We start from the raw sequence: 25,128 nt of genomic DNA on the forward strand, positions 1-25,128 counted from the left end.
TTCAGCGAGGTTTCAAAAATGCGGTACCTTCCGCAATTTTTGCCGCTAGCAGCATGTTGATGGGCCATTAAACTGGGGAAGAAACGACTTTGTTGTGGAGTCTTGCTCGACTCCTAATCGCTTTCCCGGACACTTTTCATGCCATTAGTTACATAGCCACTACTTGGCTCAATTCTTTTATTTTTGTTTTGCCCGCAGAAAGCAGAAAGCAGCCGTGCCCTAAGGCGAGGATTTCATATATTTGCCTTCAACTTGTCTCAATACTTATTTGAAGCTAGAGGCCGTTTCTAAGGCGAGTAACTAGTGATCGGCCACACCCCGAGTTCGGCTTCTCGATTCGAGCCGAGTCTTGTTCCGAAGTGGGGCAATATATCCCCATCACGGCGTGAGTAACCAACTGGGAGCATCGGACGAGCTGATCTTCATTTGCTGCCAAGAGTCGACGCTCTCATTGAGTTTACAGCTTGCGACAATCAGCCTTCTTTCGAATTAATATTGCGCAATCGTAGGTGGTTGGATAGCTGTTTTCCCGAGCTTGCGGCATTTATGGTTATAAAAGGACCGCACAAATAAGATCTAGGGAAACTCTGAGCAGACTTGGTTCCCCTTTGGATTTCATTTTGACCTCTGGCTTGGTCAGTAACATGCGCGCTGCAAAATTTCTTTCCTGGACCGGCCTCGGGCTGTCCAGTGTGGCTTCAGGACATTCCACATGGCCTCTAGGGAATGGTTTCAACATTGCTGTTGATAAACCAACCAACCATCTGTCTATCACTCAGCGAGACAGCATCATCTGGGATACGGTACCCGGTAAAACGTTCCTCAGTGCTAGCGCAGGTAATGATACTATCCTGGAATCCTCTGGCAATTTCAAAATTGAGCAAGTGGATCGGAACAAGTGCGAAAACCAGAAAGTCACCCAAGTGTCCCATCGTGCTTGGGACGACAGTTTCAATGATCATGCTGTGGTGGTTTCCGGCGACCTCACTAGATGTGGGGATGAAATGTCAAACTTCTTGATTGCGTTCTGGGTGCCAATCAACCTGCCAGACCGTGTTGCGTTTCATGTTAGCGTCAATCCTGTTGACACATCGGCAGATCCCCTAAACAAGATCTTTTTGGCATACCGTTCCTTTGAGACTGAAGACTTTTACGGTCTGGGAGGCCAAGCATCCTTTTCGTCATTGAAAAATCAATCAGTCCCCATTTTCTCGCGAGAGCAAGGAGTTGGCCGTGGTGATCAACCCACCACGCACCTCGAGGATTCCGATAGTTTCTTTTCCGGGGGGAATGAATTCACGACTTATACTGCTGTTCCACAGTATATTAGTTCGACCGCGCGAGTTTTCCACCTTACCCAAGAAAGCACCGCCTACGCAAACTTTGATTTTCGTGACCCTTTGGCAGTCACCGTTCGATATGACGCGTTAAATGTCTCCGGATATTTCATGCAGGGAAACAACATTCTCAACGGTATTTCAATGCTCACTGATTACACGGGCAGGATGGCAGAACTGCCGAAATGGGTAGACTCTGGTGCAGTCCTTGGAATCCAAGGCGGACAGGAGAAGGTGAACAGGATCGTCAAGGAAGGACTCCAACAAAATTGCCCAATTGCAGGAGTTTGGCTGCAAGATTGGTAAGACCATTCTCTCCAGCTACTCCGATCCGGTATTGACTTTCCAGGTCTGGGACACACGCACAAAGCGTTGATTGGATGAGCCTCAACGTCTCGCGGCTCTGGTGGAATTGGGAATACGACACAGACCTCTATCCAACCTGGGACAAATTTGTTCAGGATCTACGAGACCACTACGACGTACGCACTTTATCGTATATCAATCCGTTTCTGGCAAATGTAAGCACGAAGTCGGACGGATATCGCAGAAATCTGTTCCTTGAGGCAACAGAACAGGGCTATATGATTCAAAACTCCACAACCAACGGAACATCCATCATCTCAAGTGGTCCCGGACTTGATGCTGGGATTCTTGATCTCACCAACCCTTCCACACAGTCCTGGTTCAAAAATGTTCTTATGGAACAGGTCTGGAACGCCAACATCTCAGGGTACATGTGTGACTTTGGGGAGTATACACCTGTGCTTGCCGACACCCGCTTTGCCAATAAAAGCGTGGATCCGGCTTTCTACCACAATGAATACCCCCTTGACTGGGCCACCCTACACCACTCGCTTCGCAATGAACTTCCTCAGATTTCTGACGCCATCATCTTTCACCGCTCTGCATCACTCGGTCAAAACCGCCACATGAACCTTTTCTGGGCTGGAGATCAGGACACCACTTGGGGCGTGAACGATGGTATCAAATCCGCTGTGACTGTCTTGGGTCATATGGGCATGTCTGGATTCGCACACGGACATGTAGAAATTGGGGGATATACGACTACCTGGGACAGCTCTGGGATCGTCAATCGCTCAGCCGAACTTCTTGGCCGTTGGGGAGAGCTGGCCGCGGTCTCAAGCGCCGTATTCCGCTCACACGAGGGGAGTGTGCCTCAAGTAAACACACAGTTTTACACCAACACATCTACCCTTGACTACTTTGCGTACAACGCACGAATGTTCAGCAGTCTGGCCACCTACCGACGACGGATTTTGGATACCGAAAGCAAACCTTACGGCTGGCCCTTGCTCAGAATGCCTGTAGTTTACCACCCGGATGATGTGACTGCGAGACACATTAGCTATCAAAGCTTCTTCCTCGGTCCGGATCTATATGTCGCACCGGTTCTAGACCCCGGGACAACGGCCATCCAGGTCTATTTACCTGGCAAGGATGAAACATACACCCATGTCTGGTCAGCCAGGACATATCAGGGAGGACAGAATATTACCGTGGGAGCGCCCTATGGCAAGCCTGCTGTTTTCATTGTTGGGAATTTGACGCATTCAGCCTTGGACCCGTTCCTGAAGTTTGTTCACGAAGAAAACAGCACTATCGTCAAGGTCTGAGCCTTGGATTAAGTCAAAATATACAGCCTCTTTTTTCCTAGAATAATGTGTTGGGAGTTTGTCAAGATAATTGGATGGCCAAGTTCTAGAAACGTGTTCCAATTGGTACGGAAAGGAAAACAAGTAGTATGGTGGCCAGCGCCAGGTAACTAGCATAATCGCTTTTGGGAAGCTGATCAGTCGATCAATCGCCCTTCTAGCTTCAGTTACTTCGTGTTTCACGATTCTTGAGCTCTGCTGAGGACCGTTTTCCGAGCGGTTGCCAGTCGATGACATAGTTCGGTCTGAAATATCCCGTTTAAGGCTGCATGGGAAGGTCCAAGAGTGGCGTGGATTCGGCAAATTACTTATTTTTTAGGCAAAAGGCCGATGGGGGGACTGCTCCCCTCACTAATGATAAGATGATCGCCTCTGACATGGACAGTCTAGGAAACAGTGGTACATCGGCTGGATCCGCGTTATCAGGGATGTTACATTTCCCCGCACTAGGTGCACCGATCTACCGGAGAAAAGACAGCTTATATTCGATCCAAGGAACTGGCATTGTAGATTTTCAGTAGATGAATCTGACTTCCGTATCGCATGGTCAATTTTAGGACTTGTTATAGACAAACAAAGGCGCAAAGACAGGAATGCGTGTGAAGACTCTTGTGCTGGCATGGCTGCCAACACTTGCGGGTGCGAATGGGCTGATTACCGAAAATTCCTCCCCAGAGCGTGAGTCTTACTTTCGTGGTTCCGATACCTTGGATCAGGCCCCACTAATCTGATTACGAAGTTGTTCCCTTGGCCTTTGAACCGCTGCCACTGGGAAGTATTAGTCCGAATGGATGGCTACGGACAGAATTGGAAACATCTGCCGCCGGCCTGGGAGGGCACTTGTACGACTTCTGGCGCTTTGTGGCGGAGTCGTCCTGGATTGGGGGTGACTCCGAGTACAGTGTGCTAAATGAAGCTCTACCATACTGGGTAAACGCTCTTGTTCCCTTGTCTTACACACTGGGCGATGAGCGCCTGAAAGAAAATGTCCACTATGTTGTGGACACTATTCTTGACCGAATTCAGCCTGATGGATGGATCGGCCCCGAGACCCTGGCCAGCGGAAAGCGAATGATTTGGGCACGAACATTGCTGTTCCTAGGGTTAACAAACCTGGTCGAGGCAAACTCTACTTATGAAAAGCCGATAGTTCATGCAATGTACCGATTCAACGTTCTCATGAACTCAATGCTCAAGAATAACGGAACCGGTATGATTTACCATGACGGGGATCCTTTGTCACCCAATGACTTCACATGGTTTCTGGCTCGTGTCGAAGACATGATGGTCAGCTTACAGTGGCTCATCGACCGTTATCCGGGGAAAGAAACAAAGATTTTGAAAGAGAATATCGATATGCTTCATCATTTCGGCAACAAATGGGAAGGATGGTACACGGAGGGCAGCTATATCAAAAGAAATCTGTATGACTTCCCACCATCAGTCACAGATGAGCAATGGGCCTTTTTACACGGTGTCACAATTGCTGAAGGTAGCTACCCCTTGGCTGATTTCACTGTCGTGCACTAACTCTCTGACTTTCGTGGAGGCCTCAAATATGCAGCTGTCCTCCGACGTTCGACCTTCAATGACAGTCTACTCACCACCGCAAAAAATGGGGTTTGTTACTCACACATATGAAAAATCTTGACCATCACTAATTATACACCTGCAGGTGGATTGGACGTTTAAGTATCATGGCTCGGCTTCGGGGACGATTCTAGCCGACGAACGCATCGATGGGCTGAATCCATACTATGGATCTGAGCTCTGCACAGATGTGGAGACTATATACTCGCTAGCATACAACTATTTTGCCATTGGTGACCCGAATTACGCGGATCGTGCCGAGTTGACGGCCTTCAATGCCTTGCCAGCAGCCGTTTCGGGAGATTGGTGGAGCCACCAGTATATGACCGAGCCGAATCAGCCGTTCTCCAAAAATCTCTCAGCAACGCCATTCTACGATACAAATACCATAAGCCAAACTTTTGGTTTGGAGCCAAATTACCCTTGCTGCACTGTCAATCATCCCCAGGGCTACCCGAAATTCACCATGTACAGCTACCTCAAGAAGGGTGACTCGGGACTTGTCCACGCTCTGCTAAGCCCAGGTCGGGTGACAACTCAATTGAAAGGCCATTCAGTGATAATAGATTGCCAGACAGATTATCCATTCGATGGCCATCTGTCTTACACAATCGAAAGCGACACAAAATTCGATTTCTATATCCGTGTACCGCAATGGTCGACAGGAACAAAATTACGGACCTCTCATAATCTAACGACATCTTCGATGGACCCCAATTCACGTCTGTACCAATTGGAGATCCCATCTGGTAAAACGACTGTTGAGTATGACATTGGCATGGCGCTGAGAACAGTGCATCGAGCCAACGACACAGTTGCGATATACAGAGGCTCCATTTTGTATGGACTCCATATCCCACCCATCATATCCTCTGGTCCTCCCAAATTTTACAATAACGAAACGGACTACCCGGCTGGTACTTACCCGCCCCAAGCTCAGGACCATACTCTCTTGAACAGCACCAGCTGGAACGTGGCAATTGACCCGTCGACGCTTGTTTATCATCCAGGGTCAGGACCATTACCATCGCCCACGTTCGAGGACGGACAGTTACCCATGTTCGTCACTGCAAAGGCCTGCCTTATTGATTGGCCTCTTTGGATGGGGGTGGTACCAGACTCCCCCATTCCGAAGAAGGAACGCAAGTGCCTGGGAGATACATTTGAAGCGACGCTCCGGCCATATGGCAGTTCGAAGTTACACATGTCGGACTTGCCCACTATTGAGTTGGAGAAGTGAGAATGTTCCGTTTTTGTCAATATTGTTTAATTGCGCAAGCAGTCTACCCAGGGCTCTAGAAAGGCAACGACAGATTCTGCTGTCACCATAGCTAAGCAGTGCACAGCAAGAATCGCAAGCTTTTTGCAATAACTTGGAATACCACGTCACCTTCGTTTGACAAACTGTAATGGAACCGCATCGCGCATAGCTAGAGTTATTAACGAAGAGCTTTCGTTCAAGATCTTTTTCGCGCGTTGAAGTGCTGCTTCCTGGGTCTCGTCTTTGTTCCTCGCCAACTTGACCTGGTATTCCCGAAATATGACTGCCAATGTGACAACAAATTCTGTTTGCGCAAATTTTTTACCGAGACAAGCCCGATTGCCATCGGCAAACGGAAAATAGGCGCCTCGAATAGGCTTGTGAATGGTGCTGTATTCCAACCCAGGAGCTGTGAGTCCATCCATGTCGCCGTTTTCTGCAAGATAGCTCTGTGTGTTTCTTTTATCCCAACGTGAAGGGTCAAAATCCAATGCAGTGGGCCCCCAGTACTCTGATGCATAGTGTAGCGGAACGGCGTTTAAATTGACACCGGTATGGGCTGGGAGCAAGTAATGCTGGCCATCATAGACGATCTCTGCGGGGGAGCCCCCTGTCCATTTTGGCACAGTGACCACTGGTGGATAAAGCCGAAGGGTTTCGAGCTAATGGGGAGTGAGCTTTGACTCATTGGCCTGGCCTGTAAATACTGACCATGACACATAATGGGGCTACGAGCTTAGGAAATAAAGCATTATAGTCCCACTTGGCTTGTTCGACCGGTTCGGGGTGAATCGCTTCTAGAATATCTTTGCTCACCCAGTCCTGAGTCTCCTGATCGATTGCCAGTAGGACAAGCGCAAAACGTAATGCTGTTGCTGTAGTTTCATGTCCAGCTATGACGAAGATAAACATGTTGCCCTGTATTTCCTGGTCGGATAACCCGCGTTCCTGGCCTTTGTCATTGTACAACTGGGAGCGTACCATTTCCTCGAGCAAGTTGGGAGTGGACAGTTTGCTAGTATCGGCGGATGATACGAGTTCACGAAAATATTTAACTAGATCATCATATGCGTAGAAGTCTGTTTTGCAGAAGGGCAGCATCCAGCGGGGAACCCATTGTGGAATGACCCCGTTCGCGAAAAAGATGCTGATCAAATTCGTGTTGAGATACTCCATCACTGCTCGAAATGTGAATTGGTAGCCCGGCGGAGGTAACTGGGCATCTCGGAACAGTGCTTTTGTGTCTGCCATGGTCGCTTCCACTGCGTTCTGGAAAGGCAGCTTCACTCCAAACCCAGCACTACAGAGCACGTAAAGTGTTAGTTTGAGAATGTCTTCACGAGTGTTTGGCACGATAAACTCGGTCGGAGAAGATCTTTCAGAGTGTAGATTTCTCCAGTGCTCTATCATCTCTGTCGATACGCGAATCGCTTCCTGCCAAACTAAGACGTTGTTTTTTTCATTGAAAGGTGGGGCTGTGTGATGGCGATGATGAGCCCACTCCTGATATTCTGACTGAATAACTCTCAATACCGTTTCTAAATTATTCAGGGCCTCCGCCACTTACCACAACGACATTTGGCCCAAATAGATCGAGACCAGCTTTCCCGATGTACACCGTTAGTTCAACCGACGTGCACGGAACGATACTGCTCACAATATATTTGGACAGGTTTAGGAAAACTTCGACGGGCTTTGAAGATTTGCGAGACTACAGATGCATCGGAAACATCACAGGATATTGTTGTCGGGGTTGCGAACATGTGCACCTTGCCATATCGCTTACATGGCCGGTCCTTAGCCGTCCAACGCCCTCTGTATGTGCTGCCCGTGATGTAGTCCGCCAGCCATTGCGGCAGGCGATTATTCACCACGTACAGAAACGTGGAATTCTCGAAAAGCATCTGGTAAATGACGTTAAATTCCGAGACCGGGAATAGAACGCATGGCAGTCCAGTCGCTCGCGCGATACGTCGGTTCCGTAGAAGCCCCAGCATGAGCCGGCCGACAAAGGCTGCCAACAAGGTGAAGATGACAAGCCCAATCATGTCGAAGATGCGACAAGCTCTGAATGTTAGTACCCGGTGCCCGAGGCCTTTATGTATAAAATGGAAAGAGCGTTTGCGCTGGTTTTAAGTCACTCGGTTCAGGCGGGGCCGCAGGAAGTGAGCAGACGTGGCGACGGCGGTAAATGCGTGTCGGATGCAGTAGTATCATGCATGAAAAACCGGCGTCGTTTAGTGAGTTTCTTACGCCGACTCCAGCACGGGTGATGAACCCCAGCATGGGAATGGTTTATATTGTGATGATCTCTCATGGACCTGCAAGTTACTTCACTTTTCCAGTACCAGCCCGACGTTTAAATCAAGCGGAAAGTGTTTATTTACATGGTATCCTTGATAGGGTCCTTTTCCGCACCCTCGATCTTTTTGAGGAAGGCATCGGCTGCCTTTGGATCCCCAGCAAAGATATGCTCTGCCACCATCCGTCGAGGGGTCTCTCCCAGCCACTGGAAGAGGGAAAAGTCCTGATATTTATCGGCTCGAAAAACCTCCAACACCTCCAGCGGCTCGTCGTCACTCAAATTCTCGATAAAATGACCCATATTTCGCGGCACGATGCCGACATCGCCCGCCATGTAGTCGAATGTGCGGGCATTACCCTCTGACGCAAAGACCGTGACGCGAGCGCGGCCCCGCTTGAAATAGGTCCACTCATCCGCATTAGGGTGCCAGTGCATCTCACGCAACGCCCCGGGCTCGATCTCCAGATGGGCTGCCGCCACCGTCTTGGAGATGGGAAAATTGGTCGAGTCCGTGATGCGCACGTTACCCCCCGTAGTGCGGATCGGATCCTGGGCGTGCATATGGTGCGTAAAACGAAGTTTCGACTGTTTGAAGCCGCGAGGTTTCTCGTGCTCGATGTTTCCCGGCTTCGAGCCTTGGAAGATGTACTTCTCTGAGGTCGGGATCTTGTCGAATGCCTCTGGTTTGAGGCGGAAGTTTTCTGCAAGGACGGCTTTGGGGGTGTGCGCTAGAATTGCAGATTAGATGGCGATCTCGAGTAGTCGGAGTACGATACATACCCATCCAGTCCGTCAACAAAAACGTCGATTCCTCGGAAAAGTGGCCATCGTCAAAGATGAGCAGAAACTCGGTGCCATTGGGGCCCAAACCCTGGAGAGAGTGCGGATGTCCAGCTGGGAAGTACCACAGATCGCCTTCCGCCAGGTCGTCCATGAAACTACCCCCGTCTGGGTCCAGCGCGGTCACTCGCACTTCACCGGCCAGCACGTAGGCCCACTCGGCCTCCGTGTGCCAGTGCAGCTCGCGGATAACGCCTTCATCCAAGCGCATGTTCACCCCTGCCAGCTCGCGGCTGGTCGGGAGCTCGCGGATGGTCGTCTGCCGCGTCCATCCTCCTTCCTGTTGGAGTTGTGTTAAGGGAGTTTGTTTGTTGCAATCACGGAAATCGTACCTCAACCCGGATGTGACTATCCGCAAAGCTCCATCGCATGTTGGAGAGTGTTCCATGGTCCGTGCTGGGCGGGCGCACCAGGTCTGGATTCTGACGCTCACGATCCTTGTTTCGCGGGCCCATGACGGTCGTGCCATCACCATTGCGATACGGCAGGGGCTCTAGGCCTTCGCCGACCGAGTCGACTTTGTGGTCGTAAGGGTCACGATGGCCGGGGGTAAAAGGCGGACCGCCAAACACCTCTGCGGGCGAGCCGGCGGGCAATCGGAGAAGCTGTTGGAGCGCAGGGCCTGGGGCTGGGAGGGCAGTGCCTATGCCCGCGAGCAAGGCTAGGGTCAGTAGGCGGGAAATCATTATTGTGAAGCCTGGAGGCAGTTAAGATTCGGGGGTCCCAGGCCCTTTTTGAAGCGCTCGGTATTACTACGTCAACATGAATGCGCCGACTGATCCGGTCATTGCGTGATTAATCAGGTAGGGTCAATAGTTAACCATCCCCTCACGCGCTGATCCGTTTCCCCGGGGAAAGTCAATGCATGACGCCACTGCGGAGAAGTTCGTTGAGGGGAACAACAATAATCATTCTCGGATCGTGCACTCTTTACCCGTTCTCCCCCTTCTTTCAACCCAACCACCACCAACTATGCCCGACGAGACTCGGCCATTGCTGGGTGGAGATGCCCGCCCATCTCGCTCGCGTCTCTCGCGGCATCTACAGAGCGACCTCGATCCGCATCGGGGCGACCTGCTCCTGCTTTTCTGCTACATCATCACCGGGCTCCTAGATAGCTCGGCAGTGTTCATATGGGGCTCCTTCGTCAGCATGCAAACCGGCAATACCGTGTACTTCGGCTTGGGCCTCGTGGGTACCGAGGACGACCGCTGGATCAAGTCCGGGGTCTCCATCGCCGGCTTCTGCCTGGGCTCGCTGTGCTTCGCCGCCTTCCATCGACATTTCGCTCCACGGTCTCGCTGGGTGCTCTGCGCCTCGTTTGTGGCCCAATTGGCCTGTGTCTCGATCGCCGCCGTTATTGTGACTGTGTACCGACCGGCCCGGGACACGCCGCTGAGCTGGCTCGTTCTTGTTCCGATAGCTCTGGTAGCCTTTCAGAGCAGTGGTCAAGCAGTGACCAGCCGGGTGTTGAAGTATAATGGCTTGACTAGCGTGGTCCTCACCAGCGTTTACTGTGACCTGTTTTCCCACCCGGACCTGCTCTCGCCCAAGGTCTTCAGCAACGCCGAGCAGATGCGGCGCGCAGCAGCCGTTGTGTGCCTCTTACTGGGAGTCGTTCTCGGAGGCCTGTGGGCACACAGTTCTGTGGGGATGATGGGCGCGTTGTGGACGGCGGCTGTTCTGAAAGGGTTGGCGATAATTGGATGGCTCGTATGGAAGGAGGACAAGAGCGACCCATGACAGTGTTGTAGCCACCGAGCCGCGTGGGATAGAAGAGGGCTTAGAAGGACGGCAGAACAGAATAAGAATGCTCTTTTATCATGACTAGCCTATCACGGAGGACGCTATGGATCAAATCTATATACTTCTATCCGGTCATGGAATGCCAAATACAATGCAGAAGAGTAGAAAGACAATCAGGGACGAACTTAAAACTAGGGATGAATCCGAATCGCAGTCCCATACCGGGTAAGCAGCATCGGCCCGACACACATGGCCAGGGCGATGAACGCCAGTAGAGAGTTGCCCCATCCAAGACCGAGCGCTCGATACATCGATAGACCGGCCAGTGGAAGAACCGCGCCTACAAGCGAACGCATGGCTGCGCTTGCGGCAGTCACAGAGGCAACGTGCAGGAGATATGAGTCTATCAGGTAGGTATTCGCGGACATGAAGATCGTAATCAGGCCCATACCGAACACACCTGCCCCCAAGATCGGGACGGTCCAATGGGTGTGCGCTTGGACGGACCATCCGTACCAGAACAGGCCGATCGGGATGCCCCAACAGCCGTAGACCATGGGCGGCAGACGAGAGTCGAGCGTGCAACAGCCTCGAGCCGAATGGGTGACTGCATCTGATTGGTGACTTTTCCGACCACAGCTAGACTCAACAGGGAACCAACGCCAAAGCCCAGATATGACAAGCCGCTCAAGCCTGCTGAGAAGCCATAGTTGCTTTTAAATATGGACGTGATGGTCGTGAACATGAGGTAGAGATAACCGTATGAAACGGCCGCGAAGAGAGCCAGCAGGAAGACGATGGTTAAGCCAAAGAGGAGCTTCATGGGCCGTGCCGGGGCCGACATGAACAGTTCTCGAGGAAGGCGGCCCCAATCGTAAGGGGAACGCAAGTCGGCGTTACCTGTCTCCTTGCAAAGGTGCGCTGCTTTTCTTCGGAGTAGTAACGGCGCATATGATTCTCGATAGCTGAGCATCGTTCCCATGATCATGACGCCCGTCTATAGTCACAAGCCCAATGATGCGCCCCAAAATTGGACCCATGGCTCAAATGGCCATCACGCCGGCTCTCTTCTTTAGTGACCAGATCCGCCGCCGTCCCGGATTCAATTATAAGCGGGCAGACACCCGCAATGCCAGGCAGCAGCCGAAACACGACGAGCTGTGGGAGGGATTGGGCGACGGCACAGGCAATGGTGAAGATCAGGGATAGGATATTGCAGGCGTGGTATAGTGTGTCGCGGCCGTACAGCTCCATCAAGGGCGGAATCAAAAACGGGACAACCATATAGTCCAGCACGTAGACGGAGACCACCCACGATGCCAGCATCGAATTGGCAGACCCGAGTTCCGTCATCACGTCCGCCATTCCAGGCGTGAACATAGATGAGGCTATGGGATTGTTCATGTGACCGTTTAGTTAACCGAATGATGTCGGCCACACCAAGTACAAACACGTCACTCACGTCAAGAAGGTATTAAACGCCATGAACACCAACTGGCGAGCATTCTTGTAGGTTGACCAATTAAACGGATTCTCGGGGTCGTCCGGACCATCCCAGCCCACCAGACTGGGGTCCTGGGGGTGGCTGTGTAGATTCCCGGGCACTGCTATCTTTAGTTCGGCCTTCTGGCTATGTCTGTTCAGATTGGTGATCGACATCCTCAGTTTCTGGTTATGGCCATTTTCGAGATCGTGAGATCTGCCTGGGGCGATGCAATCAATGGTGTTGGTTGGCTCAAGGGCCATTGAAAATCTTCGACCAGATTGACCACCAGGGTGACGAATTTGGTTGTTGCTATGTTCGGCATGGCGAAGAAGGGGGCTGCTAAGGATTCAAAAGATTTCAACATTACTAGTTATTTCACAACAACGATATCCACACAAGTAGTATTCTCCGTATTCGGCTGGTGTTGGTGTTGGATGATGGGTATGGATCCCCACTTCAGGCTAATGCGTGCCACTAAGCTAAATCAAGCAGTCCCGCCGGGGCACAAGGTAGGCAGTGCATAAACTGGATGGACAGTCAGTGGCAAGTCGCCAAGCAAACCAGAGCTATATATTTTGTTTGAATAACCCGATATCAACAAGAGCAACAACAGAATCAATACATGTTCATTCGAGCTGATCCACTTTGCCTCTCCATATATATTCCACCCAACCTTCAACGAACCTATAATCATGTCCGACAGTAAATCGGCGTCCAGCCCACCTTCTTATACCAAGAAGGACAAGAAGGACAAGAAGCCTCTACCACATCCGTCGATGTCGTGGGGTATCACTCCGTCCGAGGAACACAAAACTGCAGAGAAGCCGGGCCCCGATCATCCGGTCCACAAAATTCCTCTCGAGAAGCAAGAGGAGATGCGACGGAAGGGTATCAACCCTATTTTGAAAGCCGAAATGGATGAGGGGACGAAGGGGGAGGGAGGGTTTTGGAGGAAGGTGGCCGGCACTGCGTTTGGCGGTGGATGGATTAAATGAGAGACGGAAATCGATTGGATTACGGATTCTTATACTTAGGCTTATTGAAAACCTCCGTTCCCTACTAGCCATAATCAGAACACACACTCGTTGAAGCCTACCAACGCACAATGAACAGACTATATTACCCGTTCGTGACTCTTTGCAAGTAGGATCGGGTCTCTTTCTAGTCACCAGATATTTGGAATTGCCGCAGAGAAATGTAAAGTTCGTATCTCATACCAATGATATCATCGTTAGTGCGTTATGCCTTGCCATCCGTAGAAAACGGACCCCAACTCTCCGGATCAATACCGCGGCTGTACCGTCACCACGGGCCCAACATACTGACGCCGACCTTGGAACATGTACATAACTAGACTGAGTGCGAAGACGGCAATAAAGATCACAACGCTCCAGTTAAAATCACGGGCTGCTGCAGATGGGCTCGGGGGCCAGAGAGACCAAAAGAGGGAAAACAGTACGTAGAGTAGCCCTATAATGTTCACGAGAAGGCCGAAGCGGCCTAGGCTCCATCTTCGTGGCGGGAGAGAATCGGGGCAATAGATCTTGCGATAGATTACACAGCTGATAGACACCATGTATGTGTACATTAGTGCGGCGACGTTAAGCGAGATGATAGCGTTGAAGGCGATCGGAGAACCAATGTTGATTAGCGAGAGCAAGGCACTAATAATGCAGGAGAGTGCAATTGCCCGCACAGGAATTCGTCGGCGTAAGTCGATGGTTGAAATCCAACGTGAGAAGGGCAAGCCCTTGTCGCGCGCGAATGCATGAGTCTGACGCGCAGTGGACGCGTTGAACAGAACGTTGCTAAAGATGGCTGGGATGAGAATTATCGCTGTGAGGCCGTTGACTCCAGCAAGTGAGACAATCTGTTGAAATACGTATAGAAAAGGAAACCCAGATTTGTCGGTAAGCGCATCAGGCACGGATGGGAGTGCAAGCACAAACCCAATGACCACGATAAGGGCCAGAATGCCGTTGCCGTAGTAGCCCCAGGTGATGGCAATGGGCACATATCGGCCTGCATCCTTGACCTCCTCGGCCATGTGCGCTGTCGCATCGGAGCCTACCAGTGGATTAGAGGAATTAGCACAGCAAGGATTCTGATAGTGGACGCACTAAGAGAGCCGTAGATGGCTGAAATTTGACGGATCATCAAACTTGTTCCAATTGTGGGCCAGCCTCCACCGTTAGAAAATTCCGTGAAGGCCGTCTTCGTAGAGTTATGTGGTGCCATGGCAAAGAGAACGACGACGACAATGACCCAGCACATGAGATGCAATGCTAGCAACAAGTTTTGGATCCGGGGCATCCAATTAGCGGCATAGACATTGAAGCAGTAAATTACTGCAACCATAGCAAAAACAAACAGTGTGCCATGCCAATTTTGCGGTTGATAGTTTGGGTCTCGAATGCTAAGCAGACCTTGGATAATGGTCCCAGTTAAAAATGACCCAGACGCGGCGCCAGCCTGCCAGGCTAGAACGGACATCCACCCTACATCGAAAAAGCCTCAGTAGCGTTCCAGAGAAGACAAAAGATAACAGCCCGAACCTGTCGTATAGCTAAGAAATTTTTGATAGCGGGGAGACGCAAACTCCGATACCCAGTGGTATTGTCCTCCAGATGTGGGTGCCCTATCATGTTAGATTATAATCTCGGTGGAAGATATAAGAAGCGTTGGAGGGCTTACATGGAGGCCATCTCTGCCAAAGAGACTATAATGAAGCCGAATCCGATAAATGTCCACACGTACGACCAAAAGAGACCCGCAAGACACCGTTCTGCAGTCCCTGCGAATTAGATCTGAGAGTTGTCAGTATATGGAGCGACTCTGTGACTTTGTAATTACTATTCTAACTTACATGAGAATGAATTCCCAAGTGGCTTGAAGAACGGCCGAAAAGCTCAGGGCCGCAAGTGGACGAAAGTCGCGCTGAGGTAGTCATTAACTCTTGAAACCGATCGCACCAACGCAAACTTGTACCTTGAATTCCTGAATCTTTCCCATCCGATGCATGTCAAATTGGTCTTCCGGGGTGCCATCTATCTCGGGCACACTTTTGCTAGTGCCTTCAGTATTCATTATTTGAAATCCCGCGACGGGGTCCCTGAGAGCCCGAGGCATGCCAGACGATGACCTAGAAGATGAAGCCATATAGAGAAGTTCACAATGGCATTGGATAGCAGAGAAAGAGAAACCCAAATTTTAGCGTGTTGAGCGCGAAGGATGGTCGAGGAAAAAGAACTATGGAAATAGCGAAGTGGTGAGAGAGATGGAAAGCAAAGGCCTGTCAACACATATCCCAAATAAGAGTGCACTAGTCAATCGTTTGCGCCGTACTGCAGCCTCCCTCCACCCGGGACTATTAATTAGTTGCAGAGTTGGAATAGTTGTACAGCATATGAATTCCTGGTTGACGCGCAGTATACGGAAACTTTTGCTTTCCATGTGTTGTTCGAAGTTTACAGCGGTGTTTTATATCTCGATGGGCTGACGCAAAACAGGAAATTCTGCGGTGACAGCACATGGAACCACATGGCACGTCACTTACATCGACCTGAGGCAAAGTGTTCACAAGAAAGTAGGCCTCGACCAATCTCAGCAGCGTCGGCGAGCACTCTGTGGGACAGCAATGAGCGGTGTCGACTGCCATTGAAAGGAATTCAATACAACTGGAGCCAAAAGTGACTTCTGCTTAACAAAATTGAGAGGGACAATGAATGGGTCCTCATTTGGCTAGGGACGGCGGGTGGCTGTCTAGGGCATTTCAAATCCTGCTCTTTCAACCTTAAAATCACTGTCTGAACTGGGCTCGGCGGACAAGCTTCAAATTCTATTTGATCTTTCATGGTTTCTGAGAACAGTTTGGATCATGATGTTGCATAGGCCACATCTCAGTCTCCTTCTACCTCTTCCCGCCTGGACGCGAGGGCGATCTGGATTACAACCGGTAGCCTTGGTAGGACTGATCGACGAAAGGTCGGAAACGCTTCCGGCATCCCCTGAAGGTTTTGTTTGCAATTGTCTTTTTCAAGAGCACCTGACATCTCAAGCTGAGTGGTAACTTGTCGTGCCGCCACTGCAGGCACTATTGGACGCCACGGGGCAAGCCTGGGTGACACCTCCGAATGCAAACCCTCCGAATGTTTGTGCCTGCCGATGAGACCAATGTGCAACAGCCCGGCAGAACCAGCGCTGAGCCGATCAAATGCCCACAAATACCATAGAGGCGTATTGGCATTTAAGAATTTATCGGCACGGTAGAAGTCAACGCGGCTTGTTAACGAACATCTGCAGATAAAAATTTGGCGTCAATTTGCGATCCAGGAAATCTGGAACTGATGACAGTCTCTATTCGTCTCTTGTAGTACACGGAGACGAAGAGCCCAGTATGAGAACGTGGTTTACTCCAGGATAATGAATTCATCTGACGCCGCACCGGGCGATGTTGGGCACTGCTGTGTACCATCAACCCCGACTTAGCAAAGAAGCCCCGAAACGACAACGAACTGTCAGTTCACGCTCAGCCTAGAGGTGCATGACTCTCCGCGATCTGAGATTAGGGTACCCTGTCCGGTCATCGAAGCCTGCGAGCAATTCTGAGACGATCTACTGTTTCCGAATATATCCCTGGCCCTTCCCAGGTCAAGCTGAAGGAATCCAGGACAGCACGTCCCCTGTCAGCCATGGAGTTAGTGCAGAGATCACTGCCGCTGGTACTTTCACCCCCGCTGACGGTGGACAACGATGTCAATCACAATGGGGTCATTATGGTTATCACATCTTTTGCGCTTTTTCTGGTGCTTGGGTCGTTGGGCATTCGGGTATACTCGGCCTACAGCCGAAGAGCCCGACAAATGGATGACTGGGCTTTTGCCTTCACTGTGGTATGCTTCTGCGGGCTGCCCTATATTGAGCACAAAAGTAACTTATGGTGGACTTTAGGTGTTTGCTTTGACCCAAATTTCCGTCGTTTTTGCCCAAATCAATTTTGGCTGGGGCAAAGAGGGATCGCTCATTGCCACAGGACACCGGAGTCAAATGGACAAAGTCAGTGGCAGTGCCGTCAACGAGATATAGATACTAACTATGCTTGCAAGTTAGGCTGTGTATAGCGCAGATATTCTCTACGTTTCGACACTCGTGTTGTCCAAAGCATCTACCTCGGTCTTTTATCGGACTATCACCACCCGGAGCTCCCAGTGGATAATCCATGGGATATTAGGGCTCGTGGGTCTGTGGGCGCTGATAGCGATTATCATGCTCGCTATCCGATGTGGCTCTCATCCATGGCAGGATATCAACCAAGAGTGCCCGAGTCTGGTAAAGATTGAACTTTTCAAGCCGTAAGACATTGACATACTAACATATCCTCAGTTCCCCCGGTGGCAGGCAACCGCTGCGCTAGACATAATTCTGGACACAGTTCTAGTATTATATCCTATGAAAGTGATCCCTCGCCTCCACACAACTCTCACCAAAAAGGTGACTGTTCTCTTGGTTCTGAGTTGCCGTGTCCTGTACGTACCAAGTCTCATGCACTTTTGGTGCAAACAGTGTTCCCTATCTGACACACTCTCGGCGTCGTCGCAGACTCATCCCCACTTCGGCTGTTCATCTCCATTATATGCATCAGCAAATCAATTCGTCGAACCCGACTCTCGTCGGGAGCTTCGCAACGATAGCTGCGGAGCTCCATGTGGCACTTAGTGTGGTGGTTTTGATTGCGCCTCTGATGAAGCCATTCATTGCAGCTTATATCGATGAGAATGGCTTTGCCTACACAGACTGCGCATCGAAATCGGAAAGTCCCAGCAGCTCCCGTTCTCGCGCTTACAAATTTCTTCCGCGGAAAACTCCTGGGCCCAGTCCATGCTCAAGCGAGCTTCAAGGAGGAAATCGTATAGTGAAAAGTGTTCAAATCTCAGTGGATCACGAAACTATGGAGCTCTCCGGGCAAAGTGCGGCGTTTCCAGAGTGCCAACCACCAACAGCACGATGAATAGTCATCCAGAATCGAGTGAATTCGGACTTGATAATCCTGAATACACATGCACTGTTTTCCATGCCTGTGCATTGTCAAAGGGACGTTGTATTTGATTCAATGAATCAACAAGACGCCTTCGGGTTTCCATGGCTAATCTTGTGCCAGTAGACTAGTTAATTCCTGTCCCCAACTGGAATACGGATAAATTCCAGGATACGAGTAGCTGAGTGCAAATCGAAGCATGCTGAAGTCAAGGTGTATAAATACAATCCGGAAAATCGATCAAATGATGGAAACAGGGCCCGCAGCCTCACGCAATCTTGCGTTTTTAACGCATGCCAAGCCGATGCTCCCGATCGTGGCGCGTCGCGTGGCTTTCGATGACCGAGTAGTATGCACTTAAAGCTCATTCTGAACAATCTACCTACGTAGCTATGTGGAAGGTTCCTGACAGTCGTGAACCTTCTCATCTTTAGAATTGCTGGTTGCTTGGTAAGTGTAATTTCATTCGTTTCTTTGCTGCAACTTCATGCATACCTTTCTGCATTTGGTGGCTCTTCGATATATGAACGGATAATGCGTAACAACTTCGTTGCTCTGGCGGCACCAAACCCTATAGTATCCATGATTTCAGTGATGACATGACACAATGCGCCGGAAATGTCACGGTTTGACAATACAGAGGACTCGAAGGCAGCGAATCGTGTGTCAGAGCCGGCTTGTTTCGCTCACCAAGACAACCCAAGACACCTACGTCCGATTGACATCTCCAGCACGCGCCTATGCCATCGTGCGGCTCGAGGCAGACAATCTGTGTTTTCCCCCGGGTGCGCAACCCTCCAAGACGTAGCCAAGGAGATTATCTAAGTATTCCAACCAGGGAATATTAAAGCGCGACGAGTAGTATAGATAAGTTCCTACTAGTATATATAGGGTGCTTGATCATTCTAGCTTTGACGGAGCAACAGTAGTAGACGGCGACATTAGAGGATTTAATGTCAAGGTCCCCGCATATAGAGATATGGCGTTCGAAGGGTTTTCGCTCTTCGCAAGCAAGAACTGAATGCTAAATATTACTGAACAGAAGAGTCGATCGAATTGTCCCAAGATAAAGCTTTCCGTACAGAAATTAATATTATCCGGAAGAAAACGGGCATTCGTCGTCATTTTTATCGGCTTTCAGAAGCATGTTACAGCATCAACATGGTCTAAGATTCGAGGTGAAGTTTTGCGTTGGACCACTACTTATTCCCGACCATAGTTGAACGTCCTTGCATCAATGATTTCCATGCTGTGACCATTTTGGCTCTGTCCGCATAAGCCTGCAGGCCTTCTGGGATCAACTCGCTTCGTCCGATATCTCTCATCCGTTCGATGAAAACAACCAAGTGCGCATCAAGTGCAGTTGGCTTATCAAGTCCAAATAGCCACATACCAAGACCTTTCTGGCCATCTTCCTGGGAAAGATACCGCTCCAAGTTTATCATTAATTCTCGTGTCTTCTCCACATTCATCGCAATACTGTCTGCCTTGAGACCCTCTATTTTTTCTCGTTCAAGACTGTAGAGAAAAACGTCGTTATTTGTCGTTCTCCAATACGGATATAACAAATTTTTCACAAGAGGTCAAAATTCCAAAATAAGGAAACCATTATGAGATCAAGGGTCATAAATCTGAAACTTACATTGACATCTTGTACTCCAAGGCTTTCTGATAGTTTTCATTGCCTTCCTCGATGGCTTGATTTAGCCTCTCCTGAACCTTCCCTTTCATTGCCTGCGAGGCCTGAGGTCGGCTTGAAAAGCTCAGACTAAAGAAATTGAGGGAATGTAGTGCGTTTAGGGCTGTGTTGATCTCTTCCGTATGAGATGCTGGAAGAAGTGACGGATAAATTTTTGACAAAAAGTGGGTGATTTCGAGAGAGTCTGCTATCGGTCTGGATATTGAAGGAGAAGTCAAGACGGGCACCTATCTCTTCGCATCAGTTTACGGTCGGGGACAACAGCTGACGGGGGAAATGTAGAGAAATACCTGGCCCTTCGGATTTATGTTCTCCAGAAATCTTTCCTCGAGTTGATCACCGTTGAAGAGATCCACAACCTCTTCAGAGACAGAAGCCTTTAAAGACGGATCTTTTGGCTCCCCACGGAGCGCAATTGTGTAGCGAACCATGAGTGAACATATGGAAAAAGGATAGTGGTATAACACATATGAAGGCATGTTCATTACAGAGCTTCTCAAGCTATATGAATGGCAGTTGTGCAGAACAATTCGAATGTGAGACAAAATTTAGCGGAGGGGTTTCTTCTCGTGAATTTGGTTAACAAAGGTGCGAAATCAGTGGGCATTTCCACGACCAAATATATGAAGAAGGCTTCTGCCCTCTTGTCTCAGTTGCCCCGCACTTACATCCTTGCGTCAGAACCCGTAGCATGTCAGGCTAGTCCCTCCGCGTCTCAGTTCCCCCAAAGCCAACCATTCATCGTTTGCATAGATATTATAATTGTCGATGGGCCATTAAGAGTTTTTGATAAGCACGGCGATATAGATGGTTCTGTTTGAGAAAATCCGGTGAGCACTGGTACAAACCAACGACAATCACTCGAGTTGATGAGGTCATGAAGCTTTGGAGAGCAAACTCTAGCTATACTCGTACTATACCCTTCCACCGCTTCACCCCACCATTTATCATTCCCCGTTTACCACCCCCATTTTCCACTCTCTTCTGTGAAACCAGCCCTGCCCTTCTTTTAATTATTCCCTCTTGAGGCACCCTAAATGTGTGTGTGCCTAAGGGGAGGAGGGCATCCCTGATATAGTTCGAAATGTCGAATGGGATCCGTCTCATTCATCGAGCAATCAACAGACGCGACGCGACGCGTACCTATAGACTATAGATAGAAGAAAGATAATATCAGCGAGCGAGATCCTTCGTTGTGGTCGCGTCTAGATCAGCTGGTTACTCAATATATACGAAGCCCCGTAGTTATTATGTATGAATTCCTGGCCTATAGGCTGTTCTTTCTTTGTTTTTGCAATTAATATATTGTCTGTTGGACTGACTCCCTGGATACGTAAGAATTGTGACGGTAAACCAGCCGCCTCCGGTAGCGATCGGCTCCGGGATCACGGGGTTAGCCGCTCACTGAGGCGCTCTGAGCGGTACCTAAGCTGGCCCTGAGGTGCTCACTGAACAATCCAAGCGCTTACCCCGTTGCTCAACCCCAACCAACCCCTTCAGCTCTTATCGTGCTTCTGGTCCTTCGCCTGCTCCGATGCTAACCGCCTTGCTGCCTACTAGAGTTCCTAGGAATCTAGGAGAAGGAAAAAAAGGTATTCTGATGTCATTGATGACTCTCGCCTTCCCCTCCTCCTTTCTAGTGATCAATTCGATTGTCTTGAACCTGCCTCGGAAATTAAACACCCTCATCTTTGCGTTTGATCTTTTGCATTGCCAGAACAGACCTCGAATCCCAGCCCCTTTTCAGCTAGGCTACGTAAACAGATGACTGCCTCCTCTTCCTTGCCCTCGTGGGCTGTGCTCAGCACTCTGTACCATCTTTGTCACTATCCAATTCCACTTTGGGCAAATCCCTACACTTGTCCGTCTTGGCTCTCAAACGCATAGCTCATCCATGTCTCCGCCGAAGATGGCATTAGCGGCCCGAAATAATTTATTATTAGGTCACGTCACCTATCCTCCGCACTGTGGAGTTAACCGAGGTTTTCTGGAGCTCCTTAACTTTTTCTTACCTCGTCCATACTGTTGAAATTTTCACCAATCAACGTGTTAACCCTAATATCAAAAGTTTTGGCATCCAGCGCCACAATACTCAGCTAGGTGTTTTGAGGTCTCCCGCCTCATGCAGCGTCTAGTAGTTATGCCAGAGGGCTTAGGCGCTATGCAAAGTAGATAGAAATCTTATGTCGCATTATGATTTCAATGCAGAGTATCAGGAACCCGAAACATCATGATCGTCTTTTCAAGATTTTCAAAACACTTCCATCATGAAGTGATACTCGATACGAGACCTGTCTTCGTATCCCCGCTGCGTCAACAACTTGCACCTTTCTGAGAGTTCATAACCCAGTGTAGGTGAACCACAGAAGAACACCCCGATCTTTACTTTCCGGCCTGTATCTTTGGCAGAAACCTGCATTAGATTGTAGTGTTCCTCCATAATTGTTGATAGACAAGGTCGACCAAAGTGAGTTGGATTGATAAGGCCAGTAAGTGGTGAAGCAGGATGCTCTGTTGTTCGGTGATTTTCCAGTAGATATCGGAATACATGTGTGCAGATGTCCCTCCGCTTTTGAGTCACATGCGTATGAATTCGAATATTCAACTTTGGGTTGTGAATAATCTCGTCGGCAGTTGAACATCGTAGACTGTTAAGAAGATCAGAGAACCATAGAAGATGATTGTGGTCCCTAACAATCCAGTGCAACTCAATTGTTCGCTTTTTATCAAAATCGACGCCATCCTTCGCAGATTGCATTCGTGCATGGCTTGCGTGGCGTGTGGGACCTAAACCAACAACTGTCTGGCCTGGTTTAGATTCAGTCAGGGAGGGCACATCGCCCCCTCGATGTCGGTTCCATTTATTCTGGAGATCTGTTAAAATTCCGGCAAAAGGTGTAATGCCAATCCCGGAGCCGATGATGATAGTATGATCAAATTCGTAGAAGCGCTGTGCAGGCGCACCAAAGGGACCGTCGATCCCTACGCATCGTAGCTTTTGACCGTTCTGCAATTTCCGCAAACTCTTGGTCCAATTCCCGTCTGTTTTGATGTGTATCTTTATTTCGTTGTCGACGCAGGAAGAGATAGTGAAAGGGTGCCATTGAAAGAGTGAAATCTGAGGCACTTGGACAAGAACGTATTGTCCCGCTTTATAGGGCCATATGCCTCGTCTCGGTAAAGTGGTTGTAATAGAAACAGTGTCTGCATCAAGAATTGTCATCTCCGCAGGTACGTGATGGAAGCCCAGGAAAAATCGGTAACCTCGTTCAACTACCACAAGCAAGGTGGGAAATGCGAGCCAGTATCCTAACATTGGTGGTTGCAAAAGTGCGTCTTGTCCATGTGCGATCAGTAAGCCAATCATAGGAAACATTAACAAATGAGCCCCTTGAAATAGCTCATAATTAAAATTTCTGACAGCTGGCAGACTGAAAATCAAGATAAGCCAGAAGATACCGAATGCTGTGAGTCCAGTCCAACCAGGAAGAGACGCCACATAGGCGACATATGGCCGAGGGACTGACTGGGGGCCAAATATCGCAGCTACGGCTGGCTCGTTTTGCGGCCTACTTCCATGAACGAAGGTCCCAGCCAGATGGCCAATCGTGTGGAGCACGGCCAAAAAAAGAGTCACCAAAGATATTTTGACGTGGAATGACTGAGACAGATCCCAGTTGATAAAGCGGCTTAGTACGACCGACTTTCTAGCGAACGTCGACAGATATCTCGACATCGACAGAATCAAAAAGAAAAGGGTTGAGTATACTACGTGGTACCGTTAGCTCGAGTCTGATCCGTTTATTAAATGCTCTGCTTACAGGCGCCGGCTGAGCTCCTGCTGAGGACCACTCCCCATCCTAGGGCTCGCCGCCACTGGGGTTCAGCGATGTATATCACCATTTTCCATACTGTAATAGCGACAGTAATTGATGTCACAAACAAGACAAACATCACTTCTGGACCGCGAACCGACCAGAATGCCCTTAGTCGCCTCCAAAGAGGCATGGAATTGACGAAAGTTTTGTTTGCTTCTTCGTCCTTTTTGTCTGGTTCTAGCGACGGGATTCTCCATCGATGGACGATATGCGCAAACTCTGCGGAACTGATCCGGTCACTCTCTGTTGATATGATCCTGCGCAAGAACTGATGCCGATCGATGTCGTCACGGCTATCGTGGTAAAGATGATGCGGTGTTGGATAGGCTGTTATTTCATGATGAACCTTGTCAAGCATAGATTCCACTTCGTTATATTCAATAAAGCCATCGTGGTTGGTATCAATGGCAGCGATAAACTCGTCAACCTCCTCCTGCGACAGAGGCTCAGCAGCCTCCATGATAGGACCGAACGAGATTAACTAGAGGAACGGGAAGCATATAACTCGCTGACTTTGTAGATTTCACGTTATGCAATTTTTGTGTCTTGAATACGCAGCAGTACTGAGAAAGATCAAGAGTATGCATTGTAAGCGAGCGCCTAAGACTACTCTTAATGTTAGTTCACCGAGCTCACTAAATTTCCTGAAAAAGGTCCGAGTATAAAAGTCATGATATCACGAGCCACACTGTGGAGCTAACTTCTAGCAGCACCTGTCTCTAAATGACTCATAGAAATGCTTCTCCGCGCATCCATTTCAGCGCGATTGAAACAGGGCTTGCAACTACCACTGATGCTGTAATGGCTCAATATTGAAAGTGCTTTCAGCGATAACCTATTCAAAGCCCTGACTAGGTGTATATTACATTCGTCTTAAGGGCGTCGAACAACTCATTCGCTTTGGCTGACGGGATAGTCTCGTCTTTTGAGGCGACGCGTTGCTTAAGTAACCATTATGTCATATTTCAGAAAAACTACAGGAATTTTGTTAAAGACCCCCCAATTGTAGTAGTTGGTGTATCCCTTAGGCTTTTCACGAACTTGGGTCGTATGCTGAGGAGAACGGAAGGCCTCTCGGATCATAAGACAACTTGTGACCCCACCGCCCCCTCTCCTCCCTCTCTGTGCTAGCTTCATTGAGCATATGATATACACATGGCAAAAGTGGGTCCGTGTATATCACGTGAGATATATGACTAAGATTTGGTAAAACGGACGCAGAAAATGGTGTCAAAAGTTATCCATTTTCGGTGTCCGATTTACCGTCACTTAGCGT

The 25,128-nt window shown here is 49.4% G+C and overlaps 13 protein-coding genes across 13 annotated transcripts; 5 read left to right on the forward strand and 8 right to left on the reverse strand.

The window, feature by feature from the left end:
- Positions 1-644: 644 nt before the first annotated feature.
- Positions 645-2,974, forward strand: N7474_004575 (uncharacterized protein; the record flags this gene model as incomplete). Its single annotated transcript, XM_057195990.1, has 2 exons — positions 645-1,639; positions 1,687-2,974. 2 exons carry the CDS (start codon positions 645-647, stop codon positions 2,972-2,974), a joined length of 2,283 nt encoding a protein of 760 aa, XP_057053386.1.
- A 632-nt stretch (positions 2,975-3,606) lies between these two features.
- Positions 3,607-5,843, forward strand: N7474_004576 (uncharacterized protein; the record flags this gene model as incomplete). Its single annotated transcript, XM_057195991.1, has 4 exons — positions 3,607-3,691; positions 3,753-4,505; positions 4,563-4,633; positions 4,689-5,843. 4 exons carry the CDS (start codon positions 3,607-3,609, stop codon positions 5,841-5,843), a joined length of 2,064 nt encoding a protein of 687 aa, XP_057053387.1.
- A 146-nt stretch (positions 5,844-5,989) lies between these two features.
- Positions 5,990-7,912, reverse strand: N7474_004577 (cytochrome P450; the record flags this gene model as incomplete). The annotated part of the gene is made up of 4 exons (XM_057195992.1): positions 5,990-6,526; positions 6,576-7,379; positions 7,432-7,575; positions 7,634-7,912. 4 exons carry the CDS (start codon positions 7,910-7,912, stop codon positions 5,990-5,992), a joined length of 1,764 nt encoding a protein of 587 aa, XP_057053388.1.
- A 335-nt stretch (positions 7,913-8,247) lies between these two features.
- Positions 8,248-9,695, reverse strand: N7474_004578 (Oxalate decarboxylase OxdC; the record flags this gene model as incomplete). Its single annotated transcript, XM_057195993.1, has 3 exons — positions 8,248-8,897; positions 8,950-9,289; positions 9,342-9,695. 3 exons carry the CDS (start codon positions 9,693-9,695, stop codon positions 8,248-8,250), a joined length of 1,344 nt encoding a protein of 447 aa, XP_057053389.1.
- A 286-nt stretch (positions 9,696-9,981) lies between these two features.
- Positions 9,982-10,752, forward strand: N7474_004579 (YoaK family protein; the record flags this gene model as incomplete). The annotated part of the gene is made up of 1 exon (XM_057195994.1): positions 9,982-10,752. One exon carries the CDS (start codon positions 9,982-9,984, stop codon positions 10,750-10,752), a length of 771 nt encoding a protein of 256 aa, XP_057053390.1.
- Positions 10,753-10,946: 194 nt separating this feature from the next.
- On the reverse strand, positions 10,947-12,159 carry N7474_004580 (MFS general substrate transporter; the record flags this gene model as incomplete). The annotated part of the gene is made up of 3 exons (XM_057195995.1): positions 10,947-11,215; positions 11,272-11,752; positions 11,836-12,159. 3 exons carry the CDS (start codon positions 12,157-12,159, stop codon positions 10,947-10,949), a joined length of 1,074 nt encoding a protein of 357 aa, XP_057053391.1.
- A 54-nt stretch (positions 12,160-12,213) lies between these two features.
- On the reverse strand, positions 12,214-12,501 carry N7474_004581 (major facilitator superfamily domain-containing protein; the record flags this gene model as incomplete). The annotated part of the gene is made up of 1 exon (XM_057195996.1): positions 12,214-12,501. The coding sequence occupies one exon, from the start codon at positions 12,499-12,501 to the stop codon at positions 12,214-12,216; it is 288 nt and encodes a 95-aa protein (XP_057053392.1).
- Positions 12,502-12,933: 432 nt separating this feature from the next.
- N7474_004582 (uncharacterized protein) lies at positions 12,934-13,236 on the forward strand (the record flags this gene model as incomplete). Its single annotated transcript, XM_057195997.1, has 1 exon — positions 12,934-13,236. The coding sequence occupies one exon, from the start codon at positions 12,934-12,936 to the stop codon at positions 13,234-13,236; it is 303 nt and encodes a 100-aa protein (XP_057053393.1).
- A 287-nt stretch (positions 13,237-13,523) lies between these two features.
- Positions 13,524-15,328, reverse strand: N7474_004583 (uncharacterized protein; the record flags this gene model as incomplete). Its single annotated transcript, XM_057195998.1, has 7 exons — positions 13,524-14,308; positions 14,362-14,739; positions 14,797-14,879; positions 14,936-14,948; positions 14,999-15,048; positions 15,108-15,178; positions 15,230-15,328. The coding sequence occupies 7 exons, from the start codon at positions 15,326-15,328 to the stop codon at positions 13,524-13,526; spliced, it is 1,479 nt and encodes a 492-aa protein (XP_057053394.1).
- Positions 15,329-16,932: 1,604 nt separating this feature from the next.
- Positions 16,933-18,248, forward strand: N7474_004584 (uncharacterized protein; the record flags this gene model as incomplete). Its single annotated transcript, XM_057195999.1, has 5 exons — positions 16,933-17,133; positions 17,192-17,296; positions 17,351-17,569; positions 17,624-17,766; positions 17,840-18,248. 5 exons carry the CDS (start codon positions 16,933-16,935, stop codon positions 18,246-18,248), a joined length of 1,077 nt encoding a protein of 358 aa, XP_057053395.1.
- A 1,226-nt stretch (positions 18,249-19,474) lies between these two features.
- N7474_004585 (uncharacterized protein) lies at positions 19,475-20,006 on the reverse strand (the record flags this gene model as incomplete). Its single annotated transcript, XM_057196000.1, has 2 exons — positions 19,475-19,793; positions 19,918-20,006. The coding sequence occupies 2 exons, from the start codon at positions 20,004-20,006 to the stop codon at positions 19,475-19,477; spliced, it is 408 nt and encodes a 135-aa protein (XP_057053396.1).
- A 2,219-nt stretch (positions 20,007-22,225) lies between these two features.
- Positions 22,226-23,290, reverse strand: N7474_004586 (Riboflavin synthase; the record flags this gene model as incomplete). Its single annotated transcript, XM_057196001.1, has 1 exon — positions 22,226-23,290. One exon carries the CDS (start codon positions 23,288-23,290, stop codon positions 22,226-22,228), a length of 1,065 nt encoding a protein of 354 aa, XP_057053397.1.
- Positions 23,291-23,778: 488 nt separating this feature from the next.
- On the reverse strand, positions 23,779-24,312 carry N7474_004587 (uncharacterized protein; the record flags this gene model as incomplete). Its single annotated transcript, XM_057196002.1, has 1 exon — positions 23,779-24,312. The coding sequence occupies one exon, from the start codon at positions 24,310-24,312 to the stop codon at positions 23,779-23,781; it is 534 nt and encodes a 177-aa protein (XP_057053398.1).
- Between the last annotated feature and the right edge of the window lie 816 nt (positions 24,313-25,128).

This window comes from Penicillium riverlandense (genome assembly GCF_028828495.1).
Source record: "Penicillium riverlandense strain IBT 135883 chromosome Unknown utg000003l_segment0_segment0, whole genome shotgun sequence".
Lineage (NCBI taxonomy): Eukaryota > Fungi > Ascomycota > Eurotiomycetes > Eurotiales > Aspergillaceae > Penicillium > Penicillium riverlandense.